General features: G+C 39.8%; 1 protein-coding gene across 1 annotated transcript; it reads left to right on the forward strand.

Moving 5' to 3' along the window:
* Nucleotides 1-354: 354 nt before the first annotated feature.
* Nucleotides 355-18725, forward strand: LOC143320906 (nuclear receptor subfamily 5 group A member 2-like). The gene is made up of 7 exons (XM_076730944.1): nt 355-376; nt 3049-3167; nt 3701-3842; nt 4536-5191; nt 13563-13682; nt 15185-15332; nt 18472-18725. Exons 1-7 carry the CDS (start codon nt 355-357, stop codon nt 18723-18725), a joined length of 1461 nt encoding a protein of 486 aa, XP_076587059.1.

An 18725-nucleotide genomic window follows, 5' to 3' on the forward strand; every position in this document is an offset into this window, starting at 1 on the left:
GCGTCTCCTCTATCAGTCCAGGCATTTTCATGGTGTCAGCGAGCATCTGTCACGTGACTCGGCGTCGACCAATTGCATTACGGCAATCTAACTTTAGCGATAAGGGAATCGCAGTAAAGAGCGAGCGGACTGGAGGAGTTTCACTCTGCGATCCTCAATGGTCATCCTCACACACGTACTGGCCCAACTGGCTCTTAAACCCTCATTGTTATAGGTAGTGACCCTCCGGATTTGTACTGGTCTTTTTTTGGTTTGGTTTTGTCCTCCTCAGCCCATGCAAGGCTGCAGCAACACCTACATTCAGGTTTCAATTATCAGACAATCATCACTGACTGGCTGAGGTCTTCGGTTCAGATGTTGGGAGACAAGGCTCACGGTAAGTGTGACTGATTATACAGCCGCTTTCTGCGTTCACAGTATGTCGGTGAGAGATATGACATTTTTGATCGGGTTGAGAAACCAGTTCAACGCTTACAATTACTCCAGTACATCCACAGATCCGTAACCTGTTTTTCAATTACTGACATTAATATTTGTCTGATAAAGAAACAATACAGAAAAAAATCAGTAACACTTACTGTCAAACGCAGTTTTAGCCCAATTATAGACCGGCAATTGACCGAAACAAAAACCCAATTTAGAACAGAATGACACTTTATTAAAAAAAAAAAAAAAAATGAAACAGTATAAAAAAGATAAAAGAATTGTTGCAGAAATTCTGAAATATTAGTGATAACAAATTCCAAAAATAAAATAGAAAATAAAAGTATATATAATAATAAGTCGCCTAGTAATTACCTTAAAACATTCTGACTGTGCCTCGTTCAATAAAACTTCTTCAAATCCCAGTTATGCAGCGAATTTACAAAAAACAGCATAAAAAACAAAAACAACAAACAGGCTGATCATTTAAGAATGCAAAAGAGTCTAAAAAGTAATACTAATTATTATTATTATTATTATTATTATTATTATTATTATTATTATTATTATTATTATTATCATCGTGTATCTACATACACACCTGTATTGCTGATGGAGTTGGCATCACCTCTTCATCCTCACGGCGCCTCATCACCTCGCCGGCTCTGTGCGGCGGCCTGCACATCTGCCGCGGAAACTGACTTTCTCCTTATTCAGTTCAACTCAACTCAACTCTTTCTTTGATAATATGTTTATCACTTCATATGCTAAACGCACCGGGTGAGTGATTCATTCTTTTTATACTCAGTGATAAAGGCTTCATCTGTCACCTCTCAGGCCGGTGCCTGCAGCTGTCGCCCATAGGCAGCGTCTGGAAATAAACCGTTTGAACAAGACTTAAAGTGCGCGCTAATTCGGTAGATTCAGTGGAGGTGAAACCCATCTGAATTCACGTTAACCATATTTTAGCTTGAAGCGGACAAGAACAGACAAATGGCCTTAACCTATTAATCTATCTGTATCTGTTCGATTTTTGAGTGCTGTCCCAGCAAGAAATGACTTTTAATGGCATCTTCCTCAGGGATATTTTTGCATCAGTAATATTTGTGGAATATGTACAGAATTAAATGCCAAAAAAAAAAAAAAAAAAACCTGTTTGCAATACTACAAAACAAGTCAAAAAGGATGTCGGGCACGAGAACATACGGGAATGTTATTTTAACAGCACAGTTACATTATTTAAACCTCTGACTCTGTGACAGGGCGCTGACACACACACACACACACACACACACACACACACACACACACACACACACACACAAACACACACACTTCAGTCCTGGCCCCATTGCGCACAATATTTGAAACAGCCCAGGAGCTCAAATTAGCCAAATACATTTTGGAAGTGAGTGTGATATGACTGCGCAATGATAATGTACTGCTCGGCGGCAGCTCATAATAAATCAAACCTTTTCTCTTGAGCTGCTTTTTTTTTTTTTTTCCAGTTACATTACGCTCCGAGGAGGTAACTTTCGTTGTCCGTGATGTTGACCGTATTCAGTATAGCTATTTATTATTTCTCAAAACGTTAATACGTTGTTTATAATAATAATAATAATAATAATAATAATAATAATAATAATAATGTCTGCGCATGTCTGCAGCTTGACCCTCTTTCAGCAGGGGGCGCTGCAGCACCCGCAGCGCCAGTTCTTCCCACGTTGAAGCAGTGCGTGTAGCGGGGTCACGCTAATGGGTATTAAAAAAAAAAGGGGTCTTTGGAGAGAGAGAGAGAGAGAGAGAGAGAGAGAGAAAATACATTTGTGTCGGAATTAGTCGCTATTGGCTGGAGTGGATGAACCTTGAGACCACAGGTTACTACAGCCTCCTTTTTATTGTTGTATCTATTTATGGGCTACAGAAACTTTTATACGACCTTATCATCTCATCTGTACACCATCATATCTTGTAAACATACCTGCGCAAACATTTGTTTCTTACATATTGTACAGCTGCGGCAATGTTATTGAAAAAAAGACCTCTCATCTTGTAGGCCTACACAGAAAATATCCTACACCAACGAAGACGAGGTATATTGAAATAGTTGAATTTAGAGATTGAGGATGTACGTATGTTTTGGGCAACGAAGATGACCTTTATTTAGGCCTTATTATACAGCGCCTTTCTTCATTTTGAAATGTACAGTATATATCGCATGAATATGTTATATAGAGATAATAATAACAACACTAATAAAGTATGATTTCGATCAAATAGATATTAACCCTTGTCGTGGAACATCGGGGGGTATTTTAAAGTTTATTTTAAAAAAGATTTTCTTATTTTCTTTGACTTCCTTTATTCATTTTTATGTCAGATTAAATTATATTAAAGGAGAGAAAAAATACAACACGGCAGAACTGAAACTGTTGCACATAGATTAAAGTTCAGTGAAATTCAGACACATGACTGAGTCATTTAAATGAAAAACTGACGGCATTTTTTTACCAACAGAAAGTTGTGCACGGGATATTTGCATTGTGCGCTTAATGTGGCGCGTTGTCTGTGGTGGGTGGATGCATGTATGCGGTGGCGTGTGTGTGTGTGTGTGTGTGTGTCCAGGTGTGACTTTGAAGGTTATGGAATACACATATGATGATGACCTGGAAGAGCTGTGTCCTGTGTGTGGAGACAAAGTGTCTGGATACCACTACGGTCTGCTCACCTGCGAGAGCTGCAAGGTAACAACGGAGCTTTGACGGCCTGAAAACACGCACGTCGGCACATGAAGAAGCCCCGTGAAGAGTGGCGACATTGTCACCGAGCCTTAAACCAGTCCAGTTAGCTACTGATAGTCCAATATACCAAAGTCTGTAGAATATCTGCTGTTTAAACCGATGTTTTCATTATGATCGATTTCATTAACGATCACACCAAAGTGTTCAAAGTGAACTTCTTCAAATAATCTGGCTTTAAAAGAGATTTATCGGCATTTCAAATGTATTTTCTCCTTCATTTAAACTGTGAACATAAAATAGAAAAGTGCAACATTAAATTTACCCACTTTAGCCGCAGAGATAAAGCATCCTTAAGCATTTTTTTTAGCACAATATTCCATTACTGAGTCATTTTGCAATACAAATCATATTAATCTCACAGTCTGATGAATACAAAAGTCATTTTCAGCGCGACGTTTAATTTTTATTTGCGTGCCTAAATGTTAAATACCATATACTCTCAATTCGCTGTTTCTAATGTGCCGTCTGTCTTTCAGGGCTTCTTCAAGAGGACAGTGCAGAACAACAAGCGGTACACATGTGCGGAGAACCAGGAGTGTAAAATAGACAAAACTCAGAGGAAGAGATGTCCTTTCTGTCGCTTCCAAAAGTGCCTCAGCGTCGGGATGCGGCTAGAAGGTACAGTTTACTGTTAACAAAATAAGCAACAACAACAACAACAACAACAACAACAACAACAACAACAATAATAATAATAATATTGTGAGAAATGAATAGGGACTTATGTTGTTCTTACTGACTTATGTTGGCACATTTATTACACATTTGTTTTTGTGTATTTCATGGTATTTTAATTTAATTTTTTAAAGAATTGTATGCTATCTCCTATGATGACCACAGTAAAACCCCTTTAAATATATCTTGATTTGTGGGCTGGTGGCTCTCATGTTGTTTCCTAGACACATGGGATGGGATTAATTCCCAGACAGCAATGCAGGAAAGCACCTGCTTCCGTAGCAGAAAAAGGACACATTCTTGACTTACTGATAAAACCCCAGAGACTCCCCTGTTTTAAATCAAAAGCTCTATTTAGACTACAAGAAGGAGTCGAGCTGCACAGGCTCTGGGGATTCATCTCAGCCCTAAAAAGGGAAACAAAAATGACCAACATGTCCGCTATTTATTCTGTAGGAATAGTTGGGGATACTGCTGATGTGAATTGTGAATGTGAATTATTATTTTACTCTCTGTTACAGTTCAATGCTCATCAAGGATCTTTGCAAAGGGGCTCTTAGCAGTACAGGAGAGTTCAGTAGAGTAAGTGTTTCATTTGGAAATGTGTTTTTTCACCTGTTGTCTCTTGTGTGACAGCGGTGCGCGCAGACCGCATGCGTGGGGGGAGGAATAAATTTGGCCCCATGTACAAGAGAGACAGGGCCTTGAAGCAGCAGAAGAAGGCTTTGATACGATCCAACGGGTTCAAGCTGGAGAGCGCAGCTCCTCCACCGGCCTCTCCTCTGCAGACTGACTACGGCTTCACAGGCACCCTGCACAGCTTGCCCACCATCTCCAAAAGTCTGCTCCCCTCCACCCCGAGCTCCATCACCCCTACAGACTACGAGGCCAACCTCTATGGACCCCCATCCCTGGGCATGGCCATGCAGTCCCATGTGCCCCTCACCACTCAGTACCAGTACACAGCCTTCCCCGGCAGGGCGATTAAAGCAGAGTGTCCCGACTACACCAGCTCCCCTGAGTCTCTGACAGGATACCCCTACCCAGACATGTACCCCTCAGCTTCACCACAGCCGCCCAGCCTGCCGCCGCTGGTGCTGGAGCTGCTGCGCTGCGATCCAGACGAGCTGGTGGTGCAGAATAAGATTGTTGCTCATCTGCAGCAGGAGCAGAGCGGTCGGGGCCGGCTGGATAAGCCCACCACCTTCAGTCTAATGTGTCGCATGGCAGACCAGACTCTCTTCTCCATAGTGGAGTGGGCCCGGAGCTGCATCTTCTTCAAGGAGCTCAGGGTAAGTCCCAACCCCTTTATTCTATCTTCATGCTCACACATGCATGCATGCACCCGTTCCAAATGGTGGAATAATGTCACAATTTCCAGCTGCACTCCACAATTTTTAAATGTAAAATTCCATTCTTTGTAACCGTCTATATCACAGTTACAAGCTTGAGTTTGTCTCCCATCTCTTAACCTTGGTTTATACAGATTCTGCACAATCCATACATTTTTCTTTTATAGCCTATAAACAGAGACAGTCCTATTTTTGTGGAACTAAATAATATTTTTAAGACAGATGTGGGCATCCAGCAAAAAAATAATTTGTGTTGCTCATTTATGCTGCACTTCACAGAGATGATATTTGGTTTATAAAAGGATGAAATGTTGCATTGGGAGATGAGGGCAATACAGGCCCTGCAGGAACTGTGCACTGATTTTAAATAATAAATGCTCCTGTTATTGTGCCTGCTTGGCTTGACGCGTCAGTGGTCCTGATTTCAGTTATAAAAATCACATATGTGTCAATAAATCAACTGGTTTGGGGGACAAAATATTATGAATCCTTGAATGCCACATTCTGCTTCTCTCCCTGAGGGGAGGTGTGAATTGGCGTGTGTGTGAATTGGGGTGTTGTCGTATCACAAATTCTAGCACTAGCTGTTCCTTCTGGCTGTACACCTTCTCCCATTAAACAGAAGGAAAATTAAAAACAGGCTAGTGAATGACAAAATGAGCATTAATATCTCAAATTGTGCAAATATATGAGATTTGGATGAATGGCACCTTTACAAGATTATTATATATTTTTTTTCAATTCAGTTGATTCTGCTGATTTTTGGGTTACGAAAATCAACCTGCAGAAACTAGAAACCTACTGGATCAATTGTTGATAACTGATAATAATAACATAAACTTTATGCTGATAATAACATATAACATAGAGTTATTGATTTATCAATGTTTACTGTCATGCTTTGTTAAGCAAATCTTTTATTGTACATTCTGGTAATGACTAGAGAGAGGAAGGGAAAAACTCTGATCTGTTTGATAAAAAAATGTATACATTAATTGAACTAACACATGCACAAACACTTGAATAGTCCCTATTTACTTGAAGATAAGCAAAAAATTAATTAAGCTTTATGTAATGACTGCATCACATATTATTGAATTATAATGCATCATAACCTCTTTACATGCCTGATGTGGGTTATATGCTCTGGTGTTCACTATCAACACATAAACACACACTGTATTCATTAATGTTTGATGGAAATATACAAAAAGAGATGTTTGTATTTTCATGCTTATTTCTATTCATGGAAACTGTTGCTAAATGTAATGTTATAGACAAGTCAGCATAATACCTAATGAATATCGTACACTCTAAAAATACAAAGTTATCTTAATTAGGACTGAGTCACAACTGTTTCGGCCATGCGGTGGAATACTTTAAGCATTGTAAGGATTATTGTTCCTGGCTGGTGTTCTCTGTGCTTCCTGTCTGTGCTGAACAGTAGCGGACACACACACACACACGCACGCACACACGCACGCACGCACGCACGCACGCACACACACACACACACACACACACACAGAGTCATGTTTTCATACTTTAGGGGGACATTAAATATACGTCCCTTAATTCTTGGAGACTTACCCGAACCCTAATCACTACTTCCCTAACTTTAACCTAACCCTAACCCTAACCCAAGTTTCTGCCCTAAAATTTTATGATTTATATTATAGGGACATTTTACACAATGTGACTGAGAAAACAGATTCATGTACCCGCAACATGAGTAATACATGCCACACACACACACACACACACACACACACACACACACACACACACACACATGCACACTGTGGATAATGATTGGACATACATCAGTGTTGCCCTCCATCATCCCCAGCACTGTGACACGATGCTGTATTGGACAGTGTAGATGATTTAGTGACACAGTCAAATTGAAGTGCTGGACAAATCAATGCTGTTGTTGTGGTTAACTGGTTAACTGTGCTGCTGCTGATAATATGGCTGAATACACTGACTGCTCCAAATGAAAATGGAGGATTATAATTCTTTCCTGACAAATCAGGCCGGTTACACAACAATGAATATAATTTTACCTTTCTCTGTGATTCATGTGCTGACAAACAAATGTCTTTCAGCAAGCCATGGTCAAACTGATTCAACCATTTAAACAGTTTAGCAACAAAAAGGTCGATTCTGGCCTTGGTGAGATTTAGTGAGATTCCCTCCCACCTTTTGATCAAATACAGTTTATTTACTCTGGTACATTCAGAGCAGGTCTGCTCCTTTCCTGCTTCACACTTATGCACTTGTTGATATTCATTCCTGGGACAACCATGGGCTTGAACCGAGCCGCCTCGTATTCTACAGCTGGTTTCTGGGTTAATGTTCAAATTGTGTTTCTAACCATGTTTTGACAGGACTCTTAGCACCTGGGATATCTATTTAGCTGGAGATCATAATAAGCAGAAAGTGATCAACAGAGCTGGATCACTTATCGATGTTCAAATTCCTGAGACATGTGTGAAGGTTTGTCTGGTTTCTGTCTGTTTGGATTCTCAGCTTGCACCAAAAAGGCAACAGACTGAAGTAGATGTGTTGTTGTACAAAGTGCAGCACGGACTTTTACCGTGAATCATGTTTTAGGGCAACTGGCTGAATGCTACACAGTGCCTCACACATCCATGAGCCTCATACTACACACTTCAAAAATGCTGGATGTTCCATGCACCTATAGTGGCATCTAACCATGGAGTTAGTTTTAGTTTTATTTGTCCAGGTTTTTAGATATCTTTCAGGAGGACTTCTCTGTCCACCCCAGTAGAATGCAGACGTAATAATTTCAGCATCTCTTTCTAGAAACAGCATCATTGTCACATGTCATTTCTCCACAAAACACACAATCAAAATTTCCCTTCAGTCAGATGTAAATCCTAAATTAAATGGTTGACAGTGTTTTAGGTGAATCGAAGGTAGAATTTCTAGAGAGAGAAGATGGGCATGCTCACGTTCTGGGCAAATACAATATACAACCACAGCTCTTTGCATGGTTAGATCCTGCTAGAAGTATGGAAGAAATGACGTTCAATTTAATTTAATCAATTTTTTCTTGTAATTTGAGCACACAAACCCTTTTAAGTCGATGATTTATTAAGAGTGCGTCAATAAAGGCAGTAGCCATTGTCTACATTAACATTATGTTGAAATGATCATATTTTAATACGGTCATTCACACAACATCACTAATACAGCAGTAATAACAATAATAAACTAATGTGACAAATTGTCTGTTGCATGAATGGAATTTACAACTGATTTCACAACTTTTCATCTTCTCTCAGTGTCCAAATATCAAAGGCACAGTATGTAAATGACTATAAACGATGACTGAATTCTGAACATCCAAGAGCATTGTTTCTTTTGTACCTTGCTTTACCCAGAAACAAATTGTAATGCTGATGAGATGTGTTGTATATTCTCAGACTAACAACAACAAGGTGTCTTTATACTGCTTGTGTTAGAAGGATACTTGGCTGAAATGCTCCTCTGCATTACTGATGCAGGACAGAAGCAGAAAGCCTGCTCAAATGTCATATCATGGAAGTTGTGACATAAAAATATAGATCTTAATGACACATTACTATTGAATCTGCATCAGTGACGAGAATTTTAAATTTAGTTTTAGTCTTAGTCGCTTACTGAAAATAATTTTAGATTTAGTTTTAGTTTTATCCAATGAGATGGGACAGTGAGAGAATTTGACTTGAACTTCCAGAAGATATTGGGTTGTCCGCCCGAACACAGACAACTTTTTTTTTTTTTTTTTTTTGTCTTTTTGTCTCCTTACACTCGTCAGGGCATGATGAAGAGGGATTTCGCTGTAATTTTTGTTATCAATATTTTTTTCATTTACGTTGTCGTTACAGTTTAGTCATGCAATAAATTGACGTCAATGAATACTTGTCGTCGGAATTTTCATTGACAAAATTAACACTGATCCACATTGAATTCTGATATACTTGTCCACTTGTTTACACATTATATTTATAGTGGTGATTTTACATGTTTTGTCAAAAACAGTTTCAGTATGAGTGAGTCCCTGTCTTTGTTGGGGAAATCCTGTGCTGCACAGGAGGTGATGCATTAAAACAAAGTAGTAATTGCTTTTACATGCGTGTTACAGTCTCATCATCATGTTTAAAAATGAGTTTGTACTTTCTGTTATTTTCATTTTGTCATCTACAGTATAGTTGAAACACTGTTGACAGGGGGTGTAACACACAAATATGAACCATGTTCAAGCGCAGTCTCAGGCTGTCCCTTAATCCTCTTAATATGTTCATTCTAACACATGCACAAATTACTGAACCAGAACCTTAAAACATGCATCAGTCCTGAACAGCTGCCTGTGTATGCACTCTTTTCTCAACCCACTGCACAATCACTGAAAATTTTCTGAAACACTGTGACCTTGGCTAAGTCTTTATTATGCCATATATGTTAGACCAATCCTGTCCTCTTGAAATTCTCACAACTAATTTGTCTTGCCAGTTATATTTAGAGGGAAACAGAACTGCTGCCAAGATTTGCATTAAACTAAGTCCAACATCTTTCACTAATGTTAATCAAAAACATGTGAACTGTAAACATGACCAACAGCCATTACATTAAGGGTAGAAAGTGTAGGAAATACATGAGAAATGTATGTGTATTTTCCCAGAGGCTTAACTGGCTAGCCATAAAAATCTGTCAAACTATTGAGCGTTTTACTCATGACTTGATTAATGTAAAGATTTCACAATGCTGTTTCAGTTCCAATAGACTTGATCATTGGTGTCAATTTGTGTGTGAAGGTAAAGAATGAAAATGATGGTGTATTAGCTGGGGAAATGCATTTAGCATTGTCACATGCTGGAAAATAAACATCTACAATCAAGATGTAGGTTTATTCCTTCAGAGATAGGAAAAACCAACATATTGTGAAAAAGGTCACATCTGTAGTTTTGTAATTTGACAGTTTTTCTCACCATAACAACTGTGCAGCCTCCTCAGAAGCTTGTGTTATACACATCTAAAATATTTCTGTTGATAGCTGGAACATTTTTTTGTACAGTGGACAACCATAATGGACAGTGAGTACAAAGCTGTGCATATTTTGCCAAGAAAGCCTCCCGCAGAAAGAGCTGTTTCCCTGGGCTGGATAATTACATTCCATGCAGACGATAACGGGAAAATGTCTGCTCTCCACTGCAGCCCGGCACTAGGCTTGTCTACATTGTAGTAATATTGTGAGCAGAATGGAAGCTATTGATTGCTGCAGTTCTCCAGAGGTGGCCTTTGTCCTGTCTTGTGTTTGACCTTCCATTCACCTGTTGAACATGGAAGATGTGGCTGAGGAAATGCACACAATAAACATCATAAATGTTCAGCCACTAGAGGTAGTATACTGGAGATGGTCAATTTAAAAGAAACATGTCCAATAAGATTTTGAAGAGTTTTGCCCAGAAATAGATGTAATAGATATCTACTCTGATCAAAAAAAAAAATAGATATACTATTTGAAATTGAAGAAACTTTTGAAAGATGGCACTTTTTAATTAAGGTAAACCTTAAAGCGTATTGATGTTTTTCTTCTGTATCTAAGACATGTTAGATAATGATGTCGTTCCCAGTGTGACTCTAACATTGTATTGATTAGCAGTTAGTGAAGATAAGTGTGGATCGGCTGAATGGAAACTGTCTTCTCGGTTCAGGGCGGTGCTTGTGAACTTCTGACTATGCATCACTGTGCCAGTTCTCTTGTCTTGTATTTCTGCAGCTCAACCAGACAGATTGTTAATGAGCTGCAACACAGGTTAAGTTTGTTTTGAATCTGTTTATGTGTTGGTTAGTTGGCCTATAGCTTGTCCTCAGGATACCAGAGTATGTTGTTTGTGTACACATTAAAGCAGTTCACTATGGCTCTGCATTGATTTTTCATCTCCAAACATTGCCTCTATGTCTGCTTACAGAGCCCAGTCTTATTCACAGAGCATCAAAGACTGATGCTTTGTCATGCCCCTTGACGTCTCAAACAGATGCACAAGGTGCCATTCAGCGTCAGTATGAAATGCACTGGGCTTTCCACTAACTCAAATGTAAACCCATCAATATTATATGCTTAGAGCAAGGTGACGTAGAATAAAGAGCAAGAAAGTCAACAAGTGGATGAAGGTGAATGAAAAGTTATCCCAAAAGTAAATCATCTTATACCTAGGCAAATTCTTTTGATGCCAAAAGATAACTAAGTAGTTTTGATGCATAAACCTAACCTAACTGTGAGTGTTTTACAACCCATGTTTTAGAAAGGCTTTCTGGCAGGAAGTGCATCACAGAGATGAGAACATGTTGCAAGGCTGGAGCAGTTGCTCCGGATATCTAATACTGACGTGGATGGGTTTAAAAGCCTGGTAAAGCCAGGTGTGTCTCATACAGATGCTAAAGTGGACCTTGTGGATCTGTATGAGACACAGGAATGTAATGACAAAGCGCCAGTATTTTCCGGTCTGAGAATGAGAATGGGTTGGTTGATACCGAACACTGAACATAGCTACTGGTCCCTCTGTACCAAAAACTGCCCTGCAGCACTCAGAGTCTCGCTAAAGCACACTGAACTATACTCCCACTGACAACACAGCTACACAGTACTGGAACATTTCTTGTGCACGGTTGAAAATCTACCAAACTAACTAAAGCAATCAGACCACTGCAAATCCCACTCGAACATATTTATCCTCAACTGATAAGTCTTCAAAATTTAAGGAACTGATTTGATTGCCAAGCATGATGGGTATATACAGATGTCTGCATTCCCTCAAAACAGCTGAAACCCTGGCTTGTTGGATTTAACACTTCAGCACTTTCTCTTGGCTTTCATCAGGAGAACCTCTGTTCTGCTGCCATCATGTTTGTGAGGTCGTCCATACAAGTACAGAAAAGAAGCCTGCTGCTTCCACTACTGGCCAGCCGTAGACGAAGAGCTACCAGAGTAATGTTACAGTGTACTGACATGGCTGTGAGATACAATGTGGCTCTCACAGGCAGAACATGACACTTGACCAGCATATAACCTGATGTATTAGTCTAACCCAGTTCCATGTTTGAACATGGACAGACAGAAACAATGAGAATCCATGTGGGAGATAAAATAAAGCCCTTCTCCCCATGTTCAGCACATTTAAGGGATTTTTCAGAGTGATTTTTTTGGCTTCAGCTGAGTATCCAACTCCTTTTGGAGAGGAAGCGCAGGAGGTCATGAAGACCTCTTGCTTCTTTAACCCTTTCATTTATCACTGTGCACCCAGACCCCCACCTCTACACCAGTCCAGATGAGTGTGTGGCCAACAAGATTGGACCCTCTGCTTTGCAACTGATATATAGTTTCATTTAGATTGACAGTAATTCTGTCAGCTCTGTGTCAGATGAATGTGTCTCTGGGCCTATTAGCAGCTGTGGCTGCAGAATTACTGACTGTCGTGTCCTTCAGTTTACACACAATATTGCAGTTGAGCGGGCAGTGGGGGGGTGGGGGGTCAATCTGAACACACACACCCATCCTCCACAGCAGAGCAGATGTGACTGGAAGAGGTGGGGGTTAGGGAGAGGTCCGCAGGTTGAAGAGGTCTGAGACGATGCTCGTAAATACACAGCATGGGACTCTGAAATAGCACAAACACCCAAGACATCAGCACACACACACACACACACACACACAGTATCACAGAGCGTCACTTCATTTCTCTTCACTCCTTATTTTTATGCGCTCATCATTTTTCATTTTATCTGTTTTTGTCACATATTTCAGAAGGACTTGGCTCTGGATTATTAGCATGACAGTAGCGTAAAAAGTAATTTTTATTCATTTAAACTGGGATCAAATTTAATGAACAAGTGAGTTTTCACTGATGGAATTCAGCTGTGTGAGATGTTTCTATTGACCACAATAAATACAACAACACAAAGTATGCAATTGCAAAATACATTTAAAAAGAGGATATTGATTTCTTCCATACAATATGAACATAGAGGCTGTGGAGACAGAAACAGAAGAATAATCAGGACTATTTGCAAGTTTCAAAGAATATTGATTTTCAGTAAACAACAAAGATAGAAAAAAGATATAGTATATATGTGTTTGAACAGAGTGAACCTCAGACTGTAGACGTGCTTCAAGATAATATGTTTTTGTTTGCCTCTCTTTATCCTCCTCCTCCTCCTCCTCCCCCTCCTCCTCCTCTCTCTCTCTCTCTCTCTCTCTCTCTCTCTCTCTCTCTCTCTCTCTCTCTCTCTCTGTTTCCTGAAGGTGGGGGATCAAATGAAGCTGCTCCATAACTGCTGGTCTGAACTTCTGGTTCTGGATCACATTTTCAGACAAGTGCAACATAGACAGGAAGACAGTATCCTGCTGGTGACCGGCCAGGAGGTAACAACTCCCTCACACAACTTCCCATCAGCCCACTGCACAGCCTGCTTCATTTACTTGCACCAGGCTGCATTCAAAATGTGGTTAAAGAGAGGCTGTTTGAAATCTTTGGACTGTTGTTTCAGAATGTAGTTCAGTGTTTATTTTGTTTGCTTGATCTAACAAATGGACCAAAATGAACCAAATGAATGAAGAAGTTCAGAATCTTTTATTTATTTATTTACTTTAAATCAGTATACAGGTATTTATAAGTCTCAAATGTTGATAACAATGCTGCTTTCTCAAATGTGGTTATTTTCATGCCAAAACTACATGTACAATATATAAGTTCCCCCCAGAACTATGTGTTTTATCAGCCTTTGACACTGATGAAAGTGAAATTCTTTTACAGTTAGTATCTCTGCAAGGCAGGGTGACCCACCACACCTATTCTGTGGAAGGATCTCTGGAATGAAGACAAAATCAAATGTTAGATTTTCCATACTTCCATGCTTCATGAGGAGACTCTATTATGTAAGAGGTAGACTGACAGTGAAAGGCACGTCATATGCTAGTCTACACAGTGTATCAGCATATCAGTTTTAAATTGGAGAAGCCTTCCGAGAGCTGTTTGAATGGTTTGAATGAGGTAAATTGGTTCCTGAAGACAATTATTTAATAAAATGTAAGTTTTAAAATGATGCCAAATAGGTGAATGCTAAGGGGGTTTTGATGATATCCTAATAAACATATTTAGGAAACGATTATGTGTGCCGGTGAGAATGACTGCCCCCAGAACTTCAAGCACCCACAAAGCTCTGTGTCAACTGACTGGTGCTAATGTAATTTGAAAGTTGTTTGGGAATATGTAGCACTAAAGAGCATTATCAACTGACATGATAAAAACCTTAAAGTGGGTCCTGCTTTTTTGAAACATCATGAGGCCATGTCACTCTTTCAGTTTTGTGCCTCCACTAAGCTTATTTCTCATTTAATGTATTTAGGCAAATCAGCATACAGCAAACCTGGGGTCACATGGTATTCCAGCACTGAAAAACTGCACAGAGAGTGGGAGGAAGTGGAACACTATAAAACTGCTGTTAATACCTTTCCATACAGACAGCTCACACATGACCTCACTCTGAGCTGCTTATGTGGACTGTTCACACTGTAGAATGCTGATAATCTTCATTTGATATATCTCAGGTTTGAAATACTGACAGATGAACATCATACAAAATACATTTTGCTAAAACAATTATTCATTTATACAAATCAGTTCGATTTACCCAATATACATCAGATGTAGAGGTAAAGAAATGTTTTGTTATTTTCCCATCTGTTCAGAAGATAAAACAGATATACTGTGTATATACTCAATACTGGAATACATTAGCAGGAGGATTACAGAACTCCTCATCTGATGCCTCTATATTTTTCTCTGCAACCATTAAACAATATGAAGATGAGGGTCTCAAGAATTTAAGAGACTTAGAAAAATAACCTGTAGCCTATGCTTTCAGGTCGAGCTGTCCTTCATCCTGTCCCAAGCTGAGACGACTCTGTCCAGTCTGGTACAGAGGGGTCAGGAGCTGGTGGCGAGGCTGCGCGCTCTGCAGGTTGACCGCAGGGAGATTGCCTGCCTGAAATTCCTCCTGCTGTTCAACCCCAGTGAGTCAGCCTCATGTTTGTGCTTCATCACTGTGATGTATGTGCAGATGGTGTAGCCAGAGATGAAGTACTGAATTAAAAAAAAAGCAAATAATGACACAGTTATTGATCATCATCTGGCAAAAATAAAATGTTGTAAAAAGAAATGCTGTCATTTTAGCATATATCAGACCTATTGAGGTTTGTCAGGCTAAAACAGCTCAAAATGGAAAATCAGTATTAATATTTCATATAGGTTTACAGTACAGAGTCTCTTCCTTTAAACATTCATAATATAAGTAAGAATGATTAATCTATGATTGGCCTTTCTTCAAATAAATGTATTTTTAAAGGCCTGATCTTACATGTGCAGACTGTAGATAGAGTTTTCAGAAGAATAGCTGGTTTGGATGTAAAATTCAATCAACTTCATGGGACTGCAGGGCTATACTGATGCTGTGCTTTGGCGGAATTTGAATAGCAACACTGACATTTTAATGAAAAAATGTCACAATTGCAAATTATCTGCAGTACCTATTTATCTGTAAGGTTACAAGCGTCTTCCAAACTGGCCTTTTTCCTCCAATAAATTCACTTAATTAAATTTCTAGGATTGACAAAAGCCAATATTAACAAAGACATCCTCCTCCATTGTCCACTAATGGCATTCAAAAGAAGCGTAATGGATGGGTCTGTCATTCGATGGCAGGGCCAACATTCATGTAGTGGCTTGTACAGATGGAGAGAGCATAGATGTGGCTTGCCCAGATTCCCAGAAGTGTTTGCTGTTTAGCGCTAGCAAAGCGGGGAACAAAGAGCTTTTGAATGGTGAGAGCACTTGTCATAGGCAGAAAATATTTGCTGTCTTTGCCTGTGGCTTCTTTGCTCGCGCTCTCCCTCATCTTCAGAGTCAGGTTTGTCGGGGGTCATTTAATTGCCCTTAAGCAGTTTGAAAAGATGATTCAGAACATTGATTCAAAACATTTAATTACTGTGTGAATGGATTCTCTAAGATGGGCTCAGCTGATGCTGAATGCCAGTCTACCGGAGGGCTTGGCTATTGTCTCACACACGCACACACATACGTACACACAAACGGACAGACAGACAGACAGACAGACACACTGGCACACACACAGAGCTACGCCCTCCGTGTACTCACTTTATTTCATACATGAAGTATAGATAGTGCATATATATATAAAATCTAGTAGCCATGGTTTATGCAATAAATGAATGGGTTGAATGCAACATTAAAGCGGCTTTATTTCTTCTTTCTGGTCCTCTGAAATAGAACTTTAATATTCACTTATATAATGTTACACTAACATACTGGAACAAATAAAAGGAATTTCTCTGAATGGAAATGGACAAATTTTATATTGAATATTGGCTTTGAACAGCTTGAGTGCAAATATATTATCTGTATAAGCCTTCAAAAACCCATGCTGCCAAAACCCTCCAAAAGGCCAAAAGTTTCCATCCAAATGTGCACATTTTGAGCAAATTGTTAAAAGAATCTGCAAAACAAAACAGGAACCTTGTCGAAAGTGATCCTAAATCAAGGTCCACTTTCCAGCCTTTTTCCTTTCAACAGCACCTCACAGTCCACGCCACGGTATGCAGTTTGCTCAGTTGTCATGGAGATGGCTCCGTTGTTAAAGCTGGACTTGGTAAAGTTGGAGAAACCAGCAAGAGTAAACTACATTTTAAAGTAGGCAACAAAAATGTCCCACCTTCCCCCTTCATGCCTCTCTCCAAAACCACCGCACTGGCTGACTCCTGCTGGAGGACGAGTCCACGAGAGAGCTGTGAGAGCAGTAGTGATAAGTGCATTTATGTATTCATCAAATATTAAAATAAACAGCTCGGTTAAATTCCACAATCATATAAACACAAGCTAAATAGTATTCATGATATTCATGATAAATCCTGGGTGCCTGGCCTGGCAGTTACTGCTCACTGCTGTGGATGTGGGCTTTGTGTCACTGGTTTAGCTGCTGACAGAGTCTGTTGGCTCAGGCGCTGTCTACTGGAACACAACAACTACCTTAAAGGGTGGCTGTGGCTCAGGAGGTAGAGTACCTATCAGGCCTTGGTGGTGCGATCCCTGGCATCGGCAGTCCAAACACCAAAGTATTTTTGGGCAAGATACTGAACCCCAAAACTGCCCCCGATGCTGTGCCATCGGTGTGTGAATTCATATGTACGTCAGCTAATTGTAATTGTCATGTCTTATTCTTATATCAGAGAACACCTGACATTATTATAATGAATGTGTGAGGTAGTGTTCACAGCTGTCAAGCTGACATGTTAGCATTAGGAAATTTTGGCTGCATATATTAGAAAAAATGTTTCTGAAATACTTCTCTTGCCTTAAAACACAGCCTGAGTATAAGACTCCTTTTCTTGGTGAAGGCTGAGATGCAACACTACAGTTACTCAAACTCAAGATAAGATTATTTGAACTATTTTAATTAACTACTATCTCAAAGTCTAGAAAGAACTTTTACACACAATGGGAATCCTTGTTGCTTAACCTTTCTGTTTCTTGTGAGGTCATACCATTTTACTGAAATGGTTGTTGTGTAAATGAGTATCTACACAACCCTGAAAAGCATCTAAACCTAAACCTTCTCCTTGTTAATTGGGCAAACTTTCCCGTGATATCAAGACATATTTTCAAATACAGAGAACTAAACTCATTCAAGGAAATTCAGAATATGCATTAAAGCAGGTTGATGGAAAGCACAGTTTAGATCTATGAAACAAGACACATCTGTGATAAAATGACACCACATCTTGTGTCTTGATGCAGATCTTAACCTCTTAAAATCCAGTTTTACCATTTTATCTCCTCTAAAGTAGATTTAAGTTTGGAAAAATCTTGTCATTCAACATCTTTCTGGCTATATCATATATATGTATAAATCATCATATATATGTATGTATCATCTTGTTCTAATTCATCCAAAGTGCCTTCACTGGAGTCCAAAATGAAGTTCTGTGGAAATGACCAGTGTTAGGATGCACAGCATGAGTTTTAAGGTTTAAGGGACGTATATACTACCACATCAACAGCCTGGCTCTGCCACACGTCAGCAGGCTCATATTTCTCCTCACTGGGTGATGCATGTCCATCCTCTGCATGTGTGTGCAGATGTGAAGCTGTTGGAGGACCAGGCATTCGTGGAGGGCGTCCAGGAGCAGGTGAACGGGGCTCTGCTGGAGTACACCCTGTCCACCTACCCACAGTTCCAGGAGAAGTTCAGCCAGCTGGTGGTGCGGTTGCCGGAGCTGCGTTCCCTGAGCACTCAGGCAGAGGACTACCTGTGCTACAAGCATCTGAGTGGAGAGGTGCCCTGCAACAACCTGCTCATCGAGATGCTGCACGCCAAGAGAGCGTGTGTGTGA

Source organism: Chaetodon auriga, chromosome 5 (genome assembly GCF_051107435.1).
Source record: "Chaetodon auriga isolate fChaAug3 chromosome 5, fChaAug3.hap1, whole genome shotgun sequence".
NCBI classification, from domain to species: Eukaryota; Metazoa; Chordata; class Actinopteri; order Chaetodontiformes; family Chaetodontidae; genus Chaetodon; species Chaetodon auriga.